Raw genomic sequence first — 21,849 nt, 5'->3', positions numbered from 1 at the left:
ATTTTGGTACTCTTTTCAGATACAACCATTACCCTAGTAAGATTTGTTTGGTGTTGCAGAGTAATTGAAATTAAATTCAACTACAATTCGAGAAAGACTGAACCAATTTACACTTCTGTCAGTTATATATAAAAGAATGTCCATTTCCCAAATCCAATGAGGACAGGCTATCATGACATAATCCAATAGAACATGCGAAATGTGGTATTTCACTGGTGTTTAAATTTATATTTCTTTAATTTTGAATGAGGTTGAGCATCTCTTCATATGTTATCCTTTCATTACTGGACTGTCATTTTTTATAGATTTGTGGAAATTATTTTTTGAATTAAAGATATTGACTTTGTTATATAAGAAAATATTTTTCCAGTTTGTCCAATTTATCTTTTGAGTTTGCTTATTTTTTGTCATACAGAAGTTTTCATTTTTCATGTATTTTACTTTATCATTTTTTTAAATGATTTTTGGGTTTTGTGTCTTGATTAGGAAGGCATTTCCCACTAAAAGATATACCCAGACTTTTAATAGACTTCTTACAGTTTACATTTTTTACGTTTAAATCTGTCAACCTTGAATTTTGTGGTGGTGGGGAGGTTCATAAGGAATGAGTTAAAATAAAATATAATAATTTTCCCAAACAGCTGTTTGCCATCAAACTGTGTAACAAATAATCCTTCTTTTTTCCATTGACATAAAATATCACTTTTACCATAAATGAAATCCCCAGTTTTACTTGGGCCCATTTATGAACTCAATGCTCTCTATTCCACTGATTTTTCCATTTCTTCCCTAATTTAAAATGTATTCAATTGTAATTATTGTACTATTCAGAATACATTTTAATATCTGACAGAGTGAGAGTCCCCATTTTTCTTCTTTATCAGAAGTTTCTTTGCTATTCTCAGATGTTTATTTTGATATATTTGAATTGGTATTGGATATTTACAAGATTAAATCTTTTGATCCCAGTAAAGTTTAAAAAAAATTGTCCTATAAGTTATCTATATTGTTTCCATAAATTACCACCTAAGTTTTTACATTTTGGTTTCTTCTGTAAATGTGAATTTTTCATCAAAAATATTTTCTAACTGATTATTTCTTGTGAAAAGAAACACGATTTCAGATAAACTTTGTAACTTGCTTCCTTACCAAATTTTTCTATTTTTAATAATTTATTTTTAGCTATATAATCCTCTAATTTTCTTTTCTTTTCTTTTTTTCTTTTTTTTTTTTTTGAGACAAGGTCTCACTCTGTCACCCAGGCGGGAGTGCAGTGGCGTGATCATGGCTCATTACAGCCTCGACCTTCTAGGCTCAAGCAATTCTCCCAGCTCAGCCTCCCAAGTAGCTGTTACTACAGGCGTGCACCACCATGCCTGGCTAATTTTTGTATTTTTTGTAGAGACGGGGTTTCACCATGTTGCCCAGGTTGGTCTTAAACTCCTGGGCTCAAGGGACCTACCCACCTCAGCCTCCCAAAGTGCTGGGATTACAAGTGTGAGCCACTGCACCCAGCCTAATCCTCTAATTTTCAAGTAATGATAATCTTGCCGCTTCTACTTGAACTTATCTCTTCCTCTTATACAACTGCTTTGGTTAGTACCTCTAGAAGAATGCTAGCTGTCAGTGGTGATGATGGATTTCCTGCCATTGCTGGGAATGCTCTGGAGTTTCATTATTGGGCATGACGCTGGGTTCCGGTTTACCCACACATGCCAAAAGTGAACTTGCCCAACCTCTAGGAATGCAGGTAACTTAGTTTTGTCACCTACTGTGTGGCAAACATGAGCACAGCTATGGCTAATGGGCCCGGGTTCATCCTCTTTTCCACATTCTTATCACAAGTCCTCTTCTAGAGTCACCCTGCCTCATCAGGGCAAGTATTGGTTTGATGTGGGGTTCTCCTGTCCGGCGCACTACCCTTGGAGCCCTCATGCTTTGATCAAAGGGTCATCTTAGGTGGGTCCTCTTCATGTTCTTTTTTTCTCCCCACTCCCCAAACATAAGAAGAAATATTCCTATGCAAAGTGGTTTGGAGGCCAAAGAAAGAGTGTGTGTCCAGGAGGTTCTGCCCAGAGCTTGTCCCTCAGATGGCAATGCCTCACTGATTCTCTCATTGCTTAAATTCTTATGCAGCACTAAAGATAACAAGTGAGAGATACTCCAGGTGTCTAGGGATCTTCTGTCTACTCCCACTCTTCTACAAGCAGAAAATCACCAAAATGGTCAACTCCAGCATGGCCTTTTTTTTTTTTGGAGTCTCTGGTAGAATGTGGAAGTCACTAAGACACAGTTTCTCCTTTCAGGGCAATTTTGCTGTTTCTACACACCTGATCTCATTCTGTCTCGCTCTCTGAAAGATATTATTCAGGATTTTATTCATTCACTTCTCCTCACTTAATGTTTCAGTAGATGGCAAAACTGGAAGCTGTGGGGAGCTGCCCCAGGTTGATTCTTAGATGTCTGTCTTGTTCTTTTGCTGAATGCTAGCTCTATTCTTTATTTAACATTGCCTGAATATTTTTGTTTCTTTAGTTTAGTTCTTTAAACCTATTTGTTGCTCATATTGTTAGGATTTTGGTTTTGTTATGTCATCCTAAACTGGAGTCCTCTGTATTCATTTAAACTGGTAACTTCAAGGCTGAAAAAAATGCTGAGGCTGATTCTTCTGAATTATTTTTCCTGTCATTTGCTAAAGCAATACATACATTTTCAGGACAGCTGCTCTTACCTGCTGCTTGAGTGCCTCCAAAGATTCAAATTCCAATCTGGCTAGTTTCATCTGGATATGCCGTGGTTTATCAGGTATGGCAAATGCAAGTATAAACTTTAAAGCCAGGAGTGCGTGCTGAAAACAAGAAAGAGTACATGTTGATGTGATACATCAGACCATATATGCAAGGAAATAAATTGATATCTAAGCAATCTAGGATCCTTTATATTAATCTTGGGTAATTTCTAAGTATTGGCCTGTGAAGTATCAAAGACCAAGCAGGCCCATGAGTTGTACTGAGGGAGTCCACCTGGTTGTGGTCCATTCAATAATTACTGACTTCGCTTAATTCTTTCTTTTTTTCTTTTTTTTTTGAGACCGAGTTTCATTCTGTCGCCCAGGCTAGAGGAGTGCAGTGGCACGATCTTTGCTCACTGCAACCTCTGCCTCCCAGGTTCAAGTGATTCTCCTGCCTCAGCCTCCCGAATGCACCATCACACTCAACTAATTTTTTAGTAGAGACACGGGTTTCACCATGTTGGTCAGACTGGTCTCAAACTCCTGACCTCAGGTGATCCACCCACCTTGGCCTCCCAAAGTGCTGGGATTACAGGTGTTGAGCCACCACAACCAGCCAGCTTTATTCTTTTTAAAATCAGGTATTCCTGTAAACCGATACCATAATGGTACCCTCAATGTTTTATAGAAAAATGGTTTATTCTGAAGTCTTCCACAAACTCTTTTCTAGAAATGTATCTTAGTATACAATATTTGTAGTCACTCCACTCTCTGCCCAATGTCCCTGTGCTGCACTTCAGTTTGAGTTACATGAAACGTACACGTATCTTAAAAATAAGGTGTCATGAATCCTCTAATCCCAATAGCATTTGGTGCATTTTCTTTTATGATGTGATAATAAATAAAGATTAATTCAATGATTGTAACCTTATGCTGCTGACTCCATATATGGTAAGTACACAGACATTATAATATGGAAAACTTAAAACCTGGCTATTATTTTTCCTTCTCACACAAGCATCATAAAGAAGTCCTCTATAACATAATGATAAGAGATGTATAATTAAGCCCATGGTATTGCTTCCCTTGGTAATCCCACTGTTCAGATGTATAGGCTCAACCTACTGATACTTCTCCAAATCCAGATCATCTTGTGATCCAGAATCAACACTCACAGAAATCTAAGTGATCAAAAGGATAAAGCTGCCTCTGTGGTGACAGCATAAGTTACTAAATATTAAAAGTTGTGAATTTTAAAAGAAATAATTAAAAGGCATTAAGAAAATCAATGAGAGAGATGGAACAGCCTTTAAGAAATGTTGCATTGAATTGACAAAAAAAGAACAGTTGAAAAAAATTAAATGAATTTCTTACTGTGATATTTTCAAAAGGAGAAATAAGGGATAAATAACAAGCAGATATCTCCTGGGAGAAGCATGAAATAGTGAAGGAAATCAGCATGATGCCAGAACAAGCAATAATTTAATCAGAAGACTTGAAAATCAGCAGAACCCCAGGACAGGCCAAGCAGTGGCTGGTATTAACAAGAGACATAGAATAGACAAGGGACGGACAGCGTTCATGTAAATGTGACTGCCATGACCAAAGATGACACTGGAAGATACTGATTAAGGGTCTAGAGTAGGAAAACAAGTAGATAATACAGCATGGACCAGATGATACCCTATGTTGAAATTCTGAACTAACTGAATTAATAAAAACCTGGATATAATCTCCAAAGAATACATGAATAATTCAGAAAAGGCTATGCTGTACTGTTATTTCATTCCATTAGAGTACTGAGATATAATTTTATACAAGACAATCTCTTCAGTGGAAATATCAGACAAGAAATACACAAATTAGTAGATAAAAATAAATCTTCCATGTATTTCAGAGTCTGTGTGGGCTTAAGTTGCCGGAGCCCTACATGACATGACAAAGTCATGGCCCTTTTCCATCTCTCCTAATAAATCTGTACCCATTTCCTCTTCCTCAGAGTCTTGGCAGGAATGAAAAAAACAAAATATCCTGCTGAGGAAGGACATGCTTCCCTTGGATGTAAGGCATCTGGAAGGTGTGTTAACTCTCCTTTGGGAACCAGGACTGGCTAACAGGTAACAGAACAAGGAGGTAACAGAACAAAGCTGACCAGATTTTGCTGCTGTGGTTTCCATGTGAACTGTTCACAAAATTCTCATGAATTGAAAAAAGTTGGTATTTATTAGACAATATTAATCAAAACAAGATGCCATTTTAAACATTTGCATAGCAGCATGCTTTTATGAGTAATTCTCTACAGTTTATTTTCCAAAAAATATAGCATCTTCACAATGGTTTTCTTTAGATGGTGGCACTATAGGCAGTCTATCTTTACTCTTTAATGGACATGCATTACTTTTATATGGGGGAAAAATTTATATAAAAAATAACACAGGGATTCCTATAAACGAATTACATATGCCCTGCCAGGCTCCTAAACTCACCTCATCCTGATTGCTCATTTGCCCAGTAAACAGACAAAGCCAGACAATCTGCAGTTCAGAGAATATGGCTTTTTAAACTGAAGTCCAAGAATATAAGAAGCTGGGCAAAGTGGGCTGGGTGCAGTGGCTCACGCCTGTAATCCCAGCACTTTGAGAGGCTGAGGTGGGTGGATCACTTGAGGTCAGGAGTTCAAGACCAGCCTGGACAACTTGGGGAAACCCCATCTCCACTAGAAATACAAAAATTAGCCAGGCATGGTGGCAGGCACCTGTAATCCCAGCTACTTGGGAGGTTGAGGCAGGGGAATTGCTTGCACTTGGAAGGCGGAGGTTTCAGTGAGCTGAGATCGTGCCACTGCACTCCAGCCTGGGTGACAGAGCAAGACTCTATCTCAAAAAAAAAAAAAAAAAAAAAAGCTGGGCAAAGTGATCACTTTGTATTCATTCATTCTGCAAATATGTGGAAAGTACTTATACAGGGCCAGAGTGCTCAGATGGAAGCCTTCATCAACTACTTCCTAACCTTCTCTAATCTGTCATAGTGATTTTCTCCCCACTTTGCTAAACTACCAGAAATTTCACCAATTATAGGTTTATTTGCTTTAATACATATTTTCTATTAAAAGTGAAAGCATCAGTGGGAAGGTTAAGGAGCATCAACCATTCACAGATATTGGTTAATTACTTTAATTAGTTGTTGCTAGCAAGTTCTTTCTCGCTATCCTCCACCCCTACCCCTACCCCTAGGCAAATAACAGTGAATACTTGGGAGTGAGGTGGGAAGACAACACAGCAGAGATAGAATCAGCTTCAACAGCAGGGGACCTGCTTCAAGGAAAAGGTGTAAAGAGAAGCAGAAAGGAGCCAATATTGTCTCTATGGTCAGGAAAGGATATATTAGACCTTCCCCACCTCCACCTCAACTTTCTTAGAGTTTCTCTTACCCAGGATCCAGAATTCAAGTTAAGCATCATTAAGTAAGCTTTTGTGTTGTAGCCTGGAAGCCTAAATAACATTTATAGCCTCTTGTTTCAAAAGGTCAATTTTTTGGATATTATTTATATTTTCCATACAGCCACTCTGTTTCAAGGCTGGGAACTGCTTTATGCTAACTAATCTGAGAAAGAAAAAAAAAACTGTAAAAAGCATTTTCATCATTTTTTCTTGTTTAAATAAAAGAAAATAAGATAAAATAGGAATCTATTCAGATTTGAAGAAAAACACTCAAAATGAACAGTGGGGTGGAAGGAGCCTGTCTATGAAAAAAGAAGACATTTTATGTACCAGAATTGTGATTCTTCATCAACAATCTTCTTTTACAGTAAAACTCACAAAATTATGTCCTAAACAAAGTAAAGGAGAAGAACAGTGAAGGGGAGGGGAGGGTGAGGAGATGGGCAGAATTTTAAAACTAGCAAATACAAAGAAGTTGGCTCCCCACAACAATATGCCTTAAGAAGTGATTATAGGGTGTCTGAGTTGGGAAAGGGAAAAAAAGTAACAGGACCAGAGAAAATTAGCACTCAGAAGCTAAACGTTTTCCAGTGCCAGTGGACTGCCCGCTCTGCTATTAGCACATTGCTCACCTTTGGTCACTACAGGGTTGTCAAACCCTAGGACTCTCATGCCAGCTGCAAGGAGAGCCAGCAGAACCATTTTATTTTGCAAAAACTAGAAAACTTGTGATATGATCCATAGTAGTAGCTGTGTTTTGTAGTAATATGTCCCCAACCCTGTCTCTACTGAAACAGAAAATGCAAATTAGAGTTGAATTCTTAGAATTCTGAAAAGCAGATCTGATTCCTACAATGGTATGTATGCAGAGTTACCTGTCTCCATTCAGATAGCAGCCACAACTGAACAAACGGAGTGCCCTGAAAAAGGTATCCTCTGATGATTACTAGGCAAATTACATGCCAAATGCAAATTAATAAAAATGATTAATGGAGGAGAGATTGAAAAAAATGTTATGGAATTAGGTTCTTAAGAAAACAACCTCAGGGATTTTCATTTTAAGATGGCAGACCAAGCATGTACATCTACTTCTTCCACCTCCCAAAGGTCCCCTGAAATGACACAAAGATATATTCTAACAGGAACAACACTGGAAAATAAAAGAAGTTGCCAGAACTTCTGATGATAGGACCAAGGCAAAGGCAGGTACTCTCAAAGGAGCCTCAGAGAAGGGCCAATGTCAGATTTGACCCCACAAAGGAAAGGACTGAGCCAGGGAGTCTGCACCAAAGTGAATAAAGAACAGCCATCAGAGAAGCTGGGGCCATAGGGAGCCTTTCTCATGCCACCTTGAGACGGAAAGAGAAAGTAGAATGTATGCATCCAACTTTCTGTCTTTTCAGAGGACTGCCTGAGGGACTAGTTTCTGTCTTTTCTAAATTAGAGGGCATGTGAACTTAAAGGGTATACTTTAAATGCCTAGGGGGTGCTAAGAACAATTAAGAGCTTGTCAGCTTGTAGCAGCACCAGAGAACTTGCAGTACTGCAGACAGATACCAGAGGCAGCAAGAAATTACAATCTCCTGAAGAAGAAGCTGGCAAGCCTTTTTAATCAGGAAATTAGATGCATAATCCCAGAGAAGACACACTACCAGAAAAGATTTGAGAGACTCTCTGATTCTCTAACTGGGCTGATTGGTGAAGGCCTTCCTTGTATAAAGCTAGTCTGTAATGACAGAGAGATGGCTGTTTTTCAGATGCCCAAATGCCAGCAAAAAACAAAAGGGCATCTGGAAAACAAAAACAAAAACAAGGAAAAATAGCCCAAGCAAAGAAACACAATAATTCTTCAGAAGCTGACCCAAAAGAAATGAAGATCTGTGAATTGCCTGACAGAGAATTCAAATAACTGTCTTTAAAAAGCTCAGTGAGCTATAAGAGGTCACAGACAACTAAATAAAATGAGGAAAACAATGCATGAACAGAAAGAGAATATATCAGCAATCAAATAGAAACTGTAAAAAAGAACCCAACAGAAATTCTGGAGCTGAAGAATAACTGAATTAACAAGTCACACCTAGGCATGATGGCTCACACTTGTAATCTCAGCACTTTGGGAGGCCAAGGTGGAGGATCATTTGAGACCAGGATTTGAGACTGGCCCAAGCAACATAGCAAGACCTTATCTCTACAAAAAAATAAAATAAAATAAAAAACTTAGCTGGGTGTGGTGCCGCATGCCTGATGTCCCAGCTACTTGGGAGACTGAGGCTGTAGGATTGCTTGAAACCAGGAATTTGAGGCTGGAGTGAGCTATTATCATACCACCACACTCCAGCCTGGTGACACGGCAGGGCCTTGTCTGTATGAAAAAAAAAAAAAATTCAGCCAGGCATGGTGGCTCACGCCTGTAATCCCACTACTTTGGGAGGCCGAGGCAGGTGGATCACCTGAGGTCAGGAGTTGAAGACAAGCCTGACCAACATGGTGAAACCCCGTCTCTGCTAAAAATACAAAAAATTTAGCCGGGCATGGTGGCAGCCACCTGTAATCCCAGCTACTTGGGAAGCTGACGCAGGAGAATTGCTTGAATCCAGGAGGCAGAGGTTGCAGTGAGCCGAGATGGTGCCACTGCACTCCAGCCTGGGCAACAAGAGTGAAACTCTGTCTCAAAAAAAAAAAAAAAAAAAAATTCACTAATGAGGTTTAACAGCAGATTTGAACAAGCAGAAAAAAAGAATCAGTGAACTCAAAGATAGGTCATTGGAAATTATTGAGTCACAGGAGCAAAAACAACAAAAGAAGAAAAGTTAAGAAAGCTTAATGAAACACCATCAATTGGACCAATTATGTATTATAAGAGTTCCAGAGGAGAAGAGAGAGAAAGAAATGGGAACAGAACTTAATTTGAGGAAATAATAGCTGGAAACTTCCCAAATCTGAGGAAATGTAAATCCAAATTCAAGAAGCTGAAAGGTGACTAAGATGAGCCCAAAGAGGCCTACACCAAGACACATTATAATCAAACTGTCAAAATCAAAGACAAAGAGAGTATCTTGAAAGCAGCAAGAGAAAAGTAACATCACGTACAAGGGAATTCCCAGATTATCAGCAGATTTCTCAGCAGGAAGATTGGGGGCCAGAAGAGAACAAGATGATATATTCAAAGTACTGAAAGAAAAAACTCCCAACCAAGAATGCTATACCTGGAAAAATCATCCTTCAAAAATGTAGGAGAGAAATAAAGACCTTTCAGATAAGCAAAACCTGAGGGATCTCATCACTACTACAACTGCCTTACACATAATGCTACAGGCATTCCTTCAAGCAGAAGCTCAAGGACACTAGATAGCAACACAACAGCATAAGAAAAAATAAACTCTCTGGTAAAGGTAAATATATAGACAAATAAAAAATCCTTTAATAATACAATGGTGGTATATAAGTCACTTTTAATTCTAGTATACACTTTAAAGATAAAAACATAAAACTAACTACAAAAGAATACTAATGGATCAAAAAATGTAATTTGTGGCCGGGTACTATGCCTATAATTCCAGCACTTTGAGAGGCCTAGGTGGGTGAATCATTGAGCCCCAGGAGTTTGAGACCAGCTTGGGCAACATGGTAAAACCCTGTCTCACAAAAAAATACAAAATTTAGCCAAGCATGGTGGCCCATGCCTATAGTTCAAGCTGCTTGGGAGGCTGGGGTGGGAGGATCACCTGAGCCCAGGGAAGTTGTGGTTGCAGTGAGCTGTGATTGTGCCACTCCATTCCAGCCTGAGTGACAGAGTGAGACCCTGTCTCAAAAAAGAAATAGTTATTTGTGACATTGATAATAAAATTGGTGAGGGGAAAATGTAAACAAGAAGATTTTTTTGCATGCTACTAAAGTTTTTATCAGTTTAAACTATAAGATATTTTATGTAATCCCCATGATAACTACAAAGAAAATACCTGTAAAAAAACACAAAAAAGAAAATGAGAAAGGAATCAAAGCAAGTTCCTACAAAAAAAAAAAAATCAACAAAATACAAAGGAAGGCAGCAAGACAGAAAAAGTACAGCAAAATAATTACAAGACATACTGAAAGCAATGAACAAAACGGCAATTGTAAGTCTGCTCTATCAGTAATTACTTTAAGTGTAAATGGGTTAAACTCCCTGATCAAAAGACATAGAGTGGCTGAATGGATTTTTAAAAAAACCAACAACAACAAGATCCAATTACCTGCAGATGTAAAGACATACATACAATGAAAGTGAAAGAATGAGGAAAAATGCTCATTTTCATTTACCATGAAAATGGCAACAAAAAGAGAGCCGGAATGAACATACTTACATCAGAAAAAACAGACTTTAATTAACAAACTGTTATAAGAGACAAATGAGGATATTATGTAAAAATGAAAGGGCCAATTTACTAGGAAGATATAACAATTATAATTGTATATGCATCTAACATCAGAGTAACCAAATATATGAAACAAATATTGACAGAATTAAAGGGAGAAATGAACACTAATACAATAGTAGTAGGATATTTCAATACTGCACTTCAATAATGGATAAAACAATCAGACATAAGATCAATAAGGAAACAGAGGACTTAACATCACAGACCAATTTAACCTAATAGATAGATATATACAGAACACTCTACCCAGTAACAACAGAATAAACATTCTTCTCAAGTACATATAAAAGATTCTCCAGTACAAATCATACCTTAGGCCACAAAACAAGCCTTAACAAATTTAAAAAGACTGAAATCATACCACGTATAATTTCTGACCAAAACGGAATGGAACTAGAAATCAAAAGCAAAAGGAAACTGGAAAATTAACAAATTGTGGAAATTAACACACTCTTGAACAACCAATGAGTCTAATAAGACATCACAAAGGAAATTAGAAAATATCTTGAAGCAAATGAAAACAAAACCACAACATATCAAAACTTATGGGACATAGCAATGACAGTACTAAGAGGGAAGTTTATAGTGGTAAATACTTACATTATAAAAAAAAGAAAGATCTCAAGTCAATAACTTGACTTTAACCTCAAGAAACTACAAAAAGAACAAACTAAAGTTAGCAGAAGAAAGGAAATAATAAAGATGAGAGCAAAAATAAATAAAACAGAGAATAGAAAAACAACAACAACAAAAAATCAACAAAAGTAAGAGTTAGTCTTTCGAAAAGATCAACAAAATTAACAAATCCTTAGCTAGAGTAATGAAGAAAAAGAAGATTCATATACCAAAAATCAGAAATGTAAGAAGAAACATTACAACTGATGCCACAGAAATAAAATATAAGACACTACTAAGAACAATTATACACCAATAAACTGGATAAACTAGAAATAAATAAATTCCTAGAAACATGCAACCTACCAAAACTGAATCATGAAGAAAAAAAATCTGAACAGAACTATACTAGTAAGGAGATTGAATCAGTAATAAAAAACCTACCAACAAAGAAAAGCCCGGGACCAGAGAGCTTCATGGGTGAATTCCACCAAACATTTAAAGAAGAATTACCACCAATACATCTCCAATTCTTCCAAAACACTGAGAAGAAGGGAATACTTCCAGACTCATCTTATGAGGTCAATATCACTGTGATACCAAAACCAAAGACATAATTAAAAAAAGAAAACTATAGTCCAATATCCCTAATCAATATTGATGCAAATTCCTTAACAAAATACTAGCAAACCAAATTCAACAACACATTAAAAAAATTACGCAGCATGACCAAGTGGGATTTATTCTTGAACTACAAGGATGGAACAACATATGTAAACCAATCAACATAATACACCACACTAACAGAATGAAGGACAAACCACATTATTTCAATTGATGCAAAAAAAGTATACGACAAAATTCAAAACCCTTTCATGATAAAAACACTCAACAAACTAGGAGTAAAAAGAAATTACCTTAACATACTAAAGGTTATATATGAAAAAGCCTAGAGCTAACGTCATACCAAATGATGGAAAACTGAAAGCTTTCCCTCTAAGATCAGGAACATGGCGAGGAATGCTTAGTCTTGCCACTTCTTGTCAACAAAGTACTGGAAGTCCAGTACTTTCTTAATTGGCAGAGCAATTAAGAAAATAAATAAATAAAAATAAATAAAAGGTATCCAAATTGGAAAGTAGTAAAATTATATCTGTTTGTGGATTACATTATTTTAAATGTAGACAACCCTAATTCTGCACACATACACACACACACACACCCATTAGAACTAATAAATGAACTCAGCAGAATTGTAGAATACAAAATCAACACACAAAAATCAGTTACATTTCTATATACTAACAATGAACAATTTGAAAAGGAAATTGAGAAATCAATCATTTTTACAATAGCATCAAAAAGAATAAAAATACTAAAATACTCAGGGATAAATGTAACCAAGGAGATGAAAAACGTGTACACTGAAACCACAAAACATTGCCACAAGAAATTGAATAAGACACAAATAAATGAGAAGACATTCTGTGTTCATGTGCTGTATTAGAACTCTTAATATTGTTAAAATGTGTGTATCACCCAAAGTGATCTATAGATTCAATGCAATTTCTATCACAAAAGATTCTTAATCTCCAACAGGGTCAGCAAACTTCTTAAAAGGCCACAGAGTAAATATTTTAGGCTTTGTAGCCACACAATCTCTGTCGCAATTACTCAACTCTGCCATTCCTTGCAACATGAAAAGCAGAATATATAAACAAATGGGTGCAGCTGGGTGCCAATACAACTTTAATAATAGGTGGCAGGAGGATTTGGTCCTTTGGCTGGGGTTTGCCATCCTTTGGTATAGATTGTATAGAAAGACTGAAAACTCTATTTATAATCAGTTAATTAACTCAAATGAATTTGTTAAAAGATGAGAAAGCATCACAAAATGTGTGCCTCAATAACATAATGACTAGGACTCTTCTCTGGAGTTTAAAAGGAATTCTCTGGCAGTGTCTTCAGGCCCTATGCCCTGGTGGACACCCTGAGAAGACGTCTTCAGGGCAGGGCTGCGTCTATGACCCAGCTCCTCTTGCTTCACTCCAACCAAGCTCCATTCCTGGTGTGCTGATGATCCACACAGGGAATGACAGGGAATCGCTAATATCACAAAAGGCCTAGGCCTCTGGGCTGCCTGCATGGGTGACTTCCCAAGATCAGTCAAGTGAACAAAGAGTTGGACTTAAAAGATGTACAGCAAACCCCTGAAGATTTGCTGAAAAAACAACTCACAAAAAGCAGATTAACAGGAGAAAAGATGTGATATGGATTCAGTTAATGAGAACTCAGGGAAGTGACCAGCAGTTAATTGTTTTCTTCTTTGGTAGGTCTGGACTTTAGGCAGACAAGGGAACTTTAGAGAATCCGATGCTTTAGGAGAGACGGTATGGGGGAGGTCAGAGAAACCTTGAGGCTCCCTTTTCAGTTCAGCATGTCAAAGTGCAGTATTTGGGGGTATTGGTTTCTGAGTCTCAATAAATATTAATAGAAAGCTGGAATCTAAAAGAAGTACACAGGGAAAAAAGAGAATATGTTAGGAGAGTCAAAACAATGAGAGAGGGAGAACTGGTCAGTATGAAAGCATGAAAAGTATTTTACTTCCTTCCTTCCTTTCTTTCTTTTTTTTTTTTTTTTTGACAGAGTTTCACTCTTGTTGCCCAGGCTGGAGTGCAATGGCACAGTCTCGGCTCACTGCAACCTCCACCTCCCAGGTTCCAATGATTCTCCTGCCTCAGCCTCCTGAGTAGCTGGGATTACAGGCGTGCACCACCATGCCTGGCTAATTTTTTTGTATTTTTAGTAGAGACGGGTTTCACCATGTTGGCCAGGCTGGTCTCAAACTCCTGACCTCAGGTGATCCACCTGCCTTGGCTTCCCAAAGTGCTGGGATTGCAGGCATGAGTCACTGCACCCGGCTCCTTCTCTATTTCATCATTTAATAGAAAAGGTGATTGGGGGAAATATCAATTAGACCAAATAATCTAAAGGGTTACAGACAAATTAAATCATGTGTCTCATCGGCTCTTCTCTCTTAAAATACAGTCTCCATTGTAGGGACCTGCTAATCAAGAGGCTTGTTGTAGTTGAGGGACACTGAATGATGAGGTTGTCATTTGTCCCTGGGGTGAGAAAGCTGGCTTTCAAGCCTTTGGCATGCCCTGTGTCACCAAAGAACACATCTTATACAGCTTAAAGCAATTTACATGTGTTAAAGTTTGTTTTCCTCTCATTCAGAGCCACATTTCATGCACAAGGCAGTTTCTAGAGCAGATTTGATGATGGTGAAAGGAAATAAAATCTGTAAGAGGGTTATGTGTGATTTGGAGCTTGCTTTGTTTTTTCAACAATTATTTTGATCACTTGACAAGTAAAAAAACCAAGGAACATATAAAAACTGTGTGCCCGGAAATATTCTCTAACTAAGGCCTACAAAGCAAAGTGATATCTTAAGATTATGATTTCATTCTACTATATACTTACTTCATTTACTTTAATTGTATCAAGTGAGAATTTAAGTCACAATAGAGAAATACACACTTGTAAACCTTAAACTGTTAGCTGTAAGGCAGATGTGGTACCGCAGGGGCCACAGGAAAGTGGGTGGCTCTACAACAGTGCAAGGAGAACACACAATCGACCTCCTTTGGTCACCTGACACAGTCATGGCGAGGAGGGCAGGGTGCAGGACACTCCGGGTGGACTAAATATACTGATTCAAAGACAAAGAATGTCAGAGTTAGAATAAAAAGCAAGGCTCAACTACGTTAACTGCAAGAAATCCATCTTAAATAGAGGGATTCAGGTTAAAAGTTAAGAGATGCTGGGAGGCCAAGGCGGGTGGATCACAAGGTCAGGAAATCGAGACCATCCTGGCTAACACGGTGAAACCTCGTCTCTACCAAAAATAGAAAAAATTAGCCAGGCGTGGTGACAGGTGCCTGTAGTCCCAGCTACTCGGTAGGCTGAGGCAGGAAAATGGCATGAACCCGGGAGGAGGAGCTTGCAGTGAGCCAAGATTGCACCACTGCACTCCAGCCTGGGCTACAGAGGGAGACTTTGTCTCAAAAAAAAAAAGAAAAGGAAAAAAAAAACAGTTAAGAGATGCACACAGATCTTGGTTTCTAATACCATTCTCCAAAACAAAGGAACCAGAGCTCCTTGGAAAAATGGCTGAGTCTAGGACCAAGGCAGGAAATATACAAGATGAGTCTTATCAGATAAAAACTAAGGAAATCTGAATAAAGCATGAACTTTAGTTAATAATAACATATTAATAGTTGTTCACTAATTATAACAAGTGTACCATACCAGTGTTAGATGTTAAAAGTAGGGGAAACTAGCTATGGAGTATATGGGAACTATCAGTTCTAGCTTGTTAACTTTTCTGTAATCTAAAACTATCTTAAAATTAAAACCTTTATTTTAAAAAGACTTTATCATATATATTTATCCCCAAATCACAGGTCAAACAATGAATAATTAAACCAGGATTCCAAACAAATCATCTAAAAACAACTCAGCAAAATCTGCTAAACCAGTTCTCAGGTTAAGGGTGAATATCCTGAAAACGACCTACATCTCCCAAATCTATGACCATGTTTCCTTACATTAGAAATATCATTGCCTACAACACAAGCAATGCTTTTTTTTTTTTTTTTTCTTTGATATTTTTTGTTTTTGAGACAGGGTCTCACTCTGTCACCCAGGCTATGTAGTGGCACTATCTCAGCTCACTACAACCTCTGCTTGCCGAGCTCAAGTGATCTTCCCACCTCAGCCTCCAGAGTAGCTGGGATTACAGGTGTGCACCACCACACCCAGCTAATATTTGTAGTTTTTGTAGGGATGAGGTTTTGCCACGTTGCCCAGGCTGGTCTTGAACTCCTGAGCTCAAGCAATCTTCCCACAGCCTCCCAAAGAGCTGGGATTACAGAACACCAAACCCAGCCTTTGTTCTGTCAGAAGCTATCCAAACACTGATGAGAGTAAAGACAAGAAGCCTGGCAGAGAGAGAAACGTATAGATAACACTGTGTGTAAAATTCTTAGAGTGGGTGATCACTTTGTGACCTCCACTGTCATCAGCTTCGGGGCCCAGGGTTCATGTCCTACATTTCATTGTGCCTTAGGGCCTAACAGAGCATGTGGATTCAGGAAGGAATGCTTCCCATCTTCTACTTCTCAGATTGCATTTAAATCTACTCCTTGTTGAACTTATCAGCAGTAACTCAAGCTTCTCAGGTTTTGCTTTAATGTAACTTTTGATATCTTTGTCAGAGCAAGGGAAGTGGGAAAAATGTACAGAGGCAGTGGATATAGAAGAAAGGGGATGAAAGAAGTAAAGCCAACTGGCAAGTCTTTGCTCTGAGAGAGAGCAACTTCATACAATTGAACAGAGAGTTTGTAACAAAAAAAGAGCTAAAACTTTTTATAAGTACATATTTTTTTCAAAGATAACATTTTCTGTTCTCCACTGATATATTTTCATGAAGAAAATACTGGCTTATGGTTTATTACTTGTCATGTTCTTAAGATATGCTTGAGGCACACTACTGTCAGAAAAGTAAGGAGAAATTTGAACTACTTCTTTGAGAAAGTCAGGTTTTCACTAGGGAGACCCTCTCAGTTACAAAATGACAATAACAATCACTTTTAACAAGTCAGAACTTGCCATACCGAAAACACTCAAGGGAAGATAAATATTCATAGGTAGATAAAAATAATTTTTAAGGTTTAACAACAGCAAAAGCGATTTATCCTAGCTTTTCTGAATTTATTATTAAAAAATGTATATACCTATATCTTTTTGAACTATAGTTTGAAGGTAATACGGTCACATGGTTAGGAAAAAAGGTATATAGTGATACCCCTACCCCTGCCCTTATCTTCCCAATGCCCCACTGTGCCTCCTGCCCACATGTACAATCAGAATATATTAATATTTTCTCCATTTTTATATAAAAGGAGCATACAGAAATATTGTTCAGCATTTTCCTTTTTTGTATTTCCTAATATTAGAGATCTTTCCATATTAGTACCTTGACAGCACCCATACTTTATCAACCAGTGATGGACATTTACACTATTTCCAATATTTTTGTTATTAGTAAGGGTGCTGCAATAAATTTCCTCCAACATTTGTCATTTTGTGCACAGGCAAGTATATTTGTGGAAGACATTCCCAAAGACAGAACTGCTGGGTCAAAGGATATACACAGTTGTAATTTAAGTAGATTCTGTCAAATTGTTCTGTACATGGTATTAAGCACGCATGTACAATCAACAGCTGAATATGAGACTGCCTGGTCCTCCACAGCCTTGTCCACCCAAGGTAATATCTCTCTGGTGGATTTCTGCCAATCTGATAAGGTGACAACAGGTGTTTCAGTTTAGTTTCCACTTGCCTATCTTACTCTGAATGATGTTGAGCACCTATTCACACACTCAACAGCCATTTGCATTTTGCTTTTTTTGTAAACTTTCTGTTCATAATGAAAAGCATTTGAGAAGGTTGAGGGATTGGAGAAAGGGGAAGAAAGAAGAAAGACACTGATTCCAGTTCTTTACAAGTACAAATAACTTATTTTTTGGCTTAAATTTGATCTATATATTAGACCATGTTAAATCCTAACGAAGTTCTACTATTTTTTATTAAGAGATCTTATTTTTTAAAGCAGTTTTAGTTTTGTAGAAAAACTACACAGAAAGTAGAGAGTTGCTGTATACCCCTCATTCTCCCAGTTTCCCCTATTATTAAGGTCTAACATTTGTATTGTTCATCTGCTACAATTGATGAACCAATACTGATACATTATTATTAACCAAGGCCCATAGTTTACATTAGGGTTCACTATACAGGTTTTCACAAATGCATTGTTATGGCTTGAATTTTTGTGTCTCCACAAATTCACATTTTGAAGTGCTAACCTCCAACATGATGGTTTTAGGAAGTAGGGTGCTCGGGAGGTAATTAGGTTTAGACAAGGTCATAAGGATGGAGCGCCAACGATGGGATAATGCCCAGATAAGAAATGGAAGAGAGACATAGAGCTTCCTCTGTCTACCACATGAGGATTCAAGAAGGCCTAAGAATAAAATCTGCCAGCATCTTAATCTTGGACTTCTCAACTTCCGGAAGCATGAAAAATAAATGTCATTTAGGCCACTTGGTCTGGTATTCTGTTATAGCAGCCTGAGCTGAGACATACATCAGGTCATGCATCCACCATTACAGTATCATACATGATAGTTTTACTGCCCTAAAAACCCCTGTGGTTCACTTATTCATTCCACACTTCTTCCCTTGCATCTCTTCCCTCCCCCTCAACTCCCAGCTGCCACTGATCTTTTTACTGTCTCTACAGTTTTGTCTTTTCTAAAGTGTTATATATTTGGAATCACACAGTATATAGCCTTTTCAGACTGACTTCTTCCACTTAGGAACAGGCATTTAAGGTCCCTCCATGTCTTTTCATGGCTTGATAGCTCATTTCTTCTTCTTAACAGTGATTATTATTCCCTCATATAGATGTACAACATAATTTTATCCAATCATCTACTGAAGGACATCTTGGTTGCTCCCAAGTTTGGACAATCATGAATAAAGCTGCTATAAACACCCATCTGCAGGTTTGTGTATGGACATAAGTTTTCAACCCATTTGGGTAAATACCAAGGAGCATGGCTGCTAAATCATATGGTAAAAGTATGCTTAGTTTTCTAAGAAACTGCCAAACTGTCCTCCAAAGTGGCTGTACCATTTTGCTTTTGCACAGCAATGACTGAGCTATTGGATTGTTTGTTTATGGATTGTTTTCTTTCTTTTTTTTTTTTTTTTTTTTTGGAGATGGAGTCTCACTCTGTCACCCAGGCTGGAGTGCAGTGGTGCGATCTCGGCTCATTGCAACTTCTGCCTCCTGGGTTCAAGTGATTCTCCTGCCTCAGCCTCCTTAGTAGCTGAGATTACAGGTACCCACCACCATGCCATGCCTGCCTAAGTTTTGTATTTTTAGTAGGGACTGGGTTTCACTGTGTTAGCCAGGATGGTCTCTATCTCCTGACCTCAAATGATCCACCCACCTTGGCCTCCCAAAATGCTGAGATTACAGGCGTGAGCCACCATGCCTGGCTGGGTTGTTTTCTCATTGTTGAGTTTCAAGAGTTTTTTTGTATATTTTGGATTTTATCACTTTATCATTTACGTATTTTGCAAATATTTTCTCCCGGTTTTTTGGCTTTTTTCATTCTCTTTTGCAGAGAAGAACTTTTTAATTTTGAAGAAGTTTAACTTATAAATTATTTCTTTCATGCTTTTGGAGCTGAATTTAAAAAGTAATTAATTACCAAACCCTAGAACACCCAGATTTTCTCTTATGTTATCTTCTAGAAGTTTTATAGTTTTGTGTCTTACATTTAGGTTTCTGATCCATTTGGGATTAATTTTTGTTAAAGGTATAAGGTCCCTATCTAGATTCATTTTTTTTTTTTTTTTTTTGTACGTGATGTCCAGTTGTTACAGCACCCTTTGTTGAAAGGACTATCCTTTCTCCATTCAACTGCCTTTGCCAATAGTAGATCTATTTTGGGGCTGTTTTGTCCCATTTATTTATTTGTCTATTCTTTCACCAATACCACAGTGTCTTCATTACTGTAGCTTTACAGCAAGTCTCGAAGTTGGTTACTGCCAGTCCTCTGACTTTGTTTTTCTTCAGCATTGTGTTGGCTCTTTTGGGTCTTTTGCCACTCCACATAAACAATAGAATCAGTTTGTCAATATCCATAAAATAACTTGCTTGGATTTTGATGGAGATTGTGTTCAATGTACACATCAAATTGAGAAGAACTGACTTCTTAATAGAGAATCCTCCCATCCATAAACATGGGATATCTCTCCATTTATTTATATTTTCTTTGATTTCTTTCAGTAGAGTTTAGCAGTTTTTCTCATCTATATTTGTACATTTCTTTTTAGATTTACACCTAAGTACTGTATTTTTTTGGAGCTAATGTAAATGGTGTTATGTTTTTAATTTCAAATTCCAAACGTTCACTGCAGGTATATGGGTAAGCAGTTGACTTTTATTCTACTAGTTTCTGCCACTGTTTTTAGAATAAAGTATAAAAATATTTGAATTTTTTTCGGGAATAAAGTAGAAAAAATATGAATATAATTTACAGCATGAAAAATCTGAGCCCTGACGGCTGTGAAAAATTATATATCAGTCAGGCACAGTGGCTCATGCCTGTAATCCCAGCACTTTGGGAGGGCGAGGTGGGCAGAAGACCTGAGGTCAGGAGTTCAAGACCAGCCTGGGCAACATAGTGAGACACCATCTCTACTAAAAATACAAAAATTAGCCAGGCATGGTGGCGGACACCTGTAATCCCAGCTACTCGGGTCGCTGAGGCAAGAGAATTGCTTGAACCCGGGAGGCGGAGGTTGCAGTGAGCTGAGATGGTGCCATTGCACTCCAGCCTGGACGACAAGAGTGAAATTCCATCTCAAAAAAAGAAAAAAAAGAAAAATTACATATCTAGCTTTTCACCTATGCCAGAATTATATGTCTCAGATAATTCCCTGGTTATGATAAGGAAATGATATGTCAATAACTGTCATTTGCCACACACTTTTATAAACCAAGTGATAAACCTGAAATAAGATTCCTGAATATGATATTCAAGTCCATGTGAAGTAAAGTCATAAGAAAGGTACCCTGCACTCTGGAAAATATTGATGAGAACATTTATGTCATCTTTTTGTAATGTAATAGATTACAGTTCAAAAAGCACTTCCTTCAAACTTTGGCAGAGTCCTGAAAAACTGCATTTTGGTCATAAGTTCCTTAAGCTTCTAATCCATTCACAGATGAACTTCTATAAATGGATTAGGTATCTGCCAAGTCCAGGCATTTTTTTCTATTGCTTAGGCTTTATAATATAGCACTGATATCTTATATAGTCATAAAGTTAATGCCAATATGATTAGAAGAAACTCCCTATTTTCAAAGTATATCACAGCACAAATCTGAAGTTTATAATGTCAAGATTACTTTGAATCATGGTCCCTAAGCACATCCTTGCAGGAACAGTTGCTTAAGGAGTTGGACCTTGAGAGAGGCAACACTCAGAGTATAAGGGAACTTCAGAGAATGCTGGGACGTGCTGCCGAGATGTCCCATCAGAACTGAAGGAATTATTCTCCCAGCTGCTGCAAGGGCTACTAGAAGACACACCTGAGCTGAAGAGAGCCACCTTGACCACACTCGCTTCTGTCTCCTGAGGCTGCTGTACCCACTGACTAGTCTATCGGGATGGAAAATAATAACCTGGCCATTCCAGCTTCAGAGCTCCCTATGAAATCAGCTGAGGCTCTGTTGCCCAGCTTCTCCCTCTGTTCAATTGGCTTCCTTTCCCATCCCTTTCAAGTGTTGATTCTCAAGAGCTTTCTCTAATGAAAGTCCTGCACACTAGTCTCCATCTCAGAGTTTGCTTGCTGGGAAACCTGACCTGTGACAGTAATCAATTTTAAAATGAGCCTATGGACCTTGAGAGCTTGTTTTCAGGTTCTAGCAGGGGAGCGCAGCTACTCGTATACCCTTGACCGAAGACCAGTCCTCCTCTATCGGGGATGGTCGTCCTCT

The 21,849-nt window shown here is 37.9% G+C and overlaps 1 protein-coding gene across 8 annotated transcripts in view; it reads right to left on the bottom strand.

Moving 5' to 3' along the window:
• Positions 1–21,849, bottom strand: part of ANO10 (anoctamin 10) — a 247,296-nt gene that overhangs the window by 63,122 nt on the left and 162,325 nt on the right. For all 8 annotated transcript variants that reach the window (XM_054479582.2, XM_054479584.2, XM_054479580.2 and 5 more), the window contains one exon: positions 2,732–2,848. In XM_054479582.2, coding sequence (XP_054335557.1) covers positions 2,732–2,848 — 117 coding nt within the window. The remainder of the gene's footprint in view (positions 1–2,731; positions 2,849–21,849) is intronic.

The sequence above is a fragment of the Pongo pygmaeus genome, chromosome 2 (assembly GCF_028885625.2).
Source record: "Pongo pygmaeus isolate AG05252 chromosome 2, NHGRI_mPonPyg2-v2.0_pri, whole genome shotgun sequence".
Taxonomy (NCBI): Eukaryota; Metazoa; Chordata; class Mammalia; order Primates; family Hominidae; genus Pongo; species Pongo pygmaeus.
Note: the sequence above shows the minus strand (reverse complement) of the source record. Positions and strands in the feature narration are given on the sequence as shown.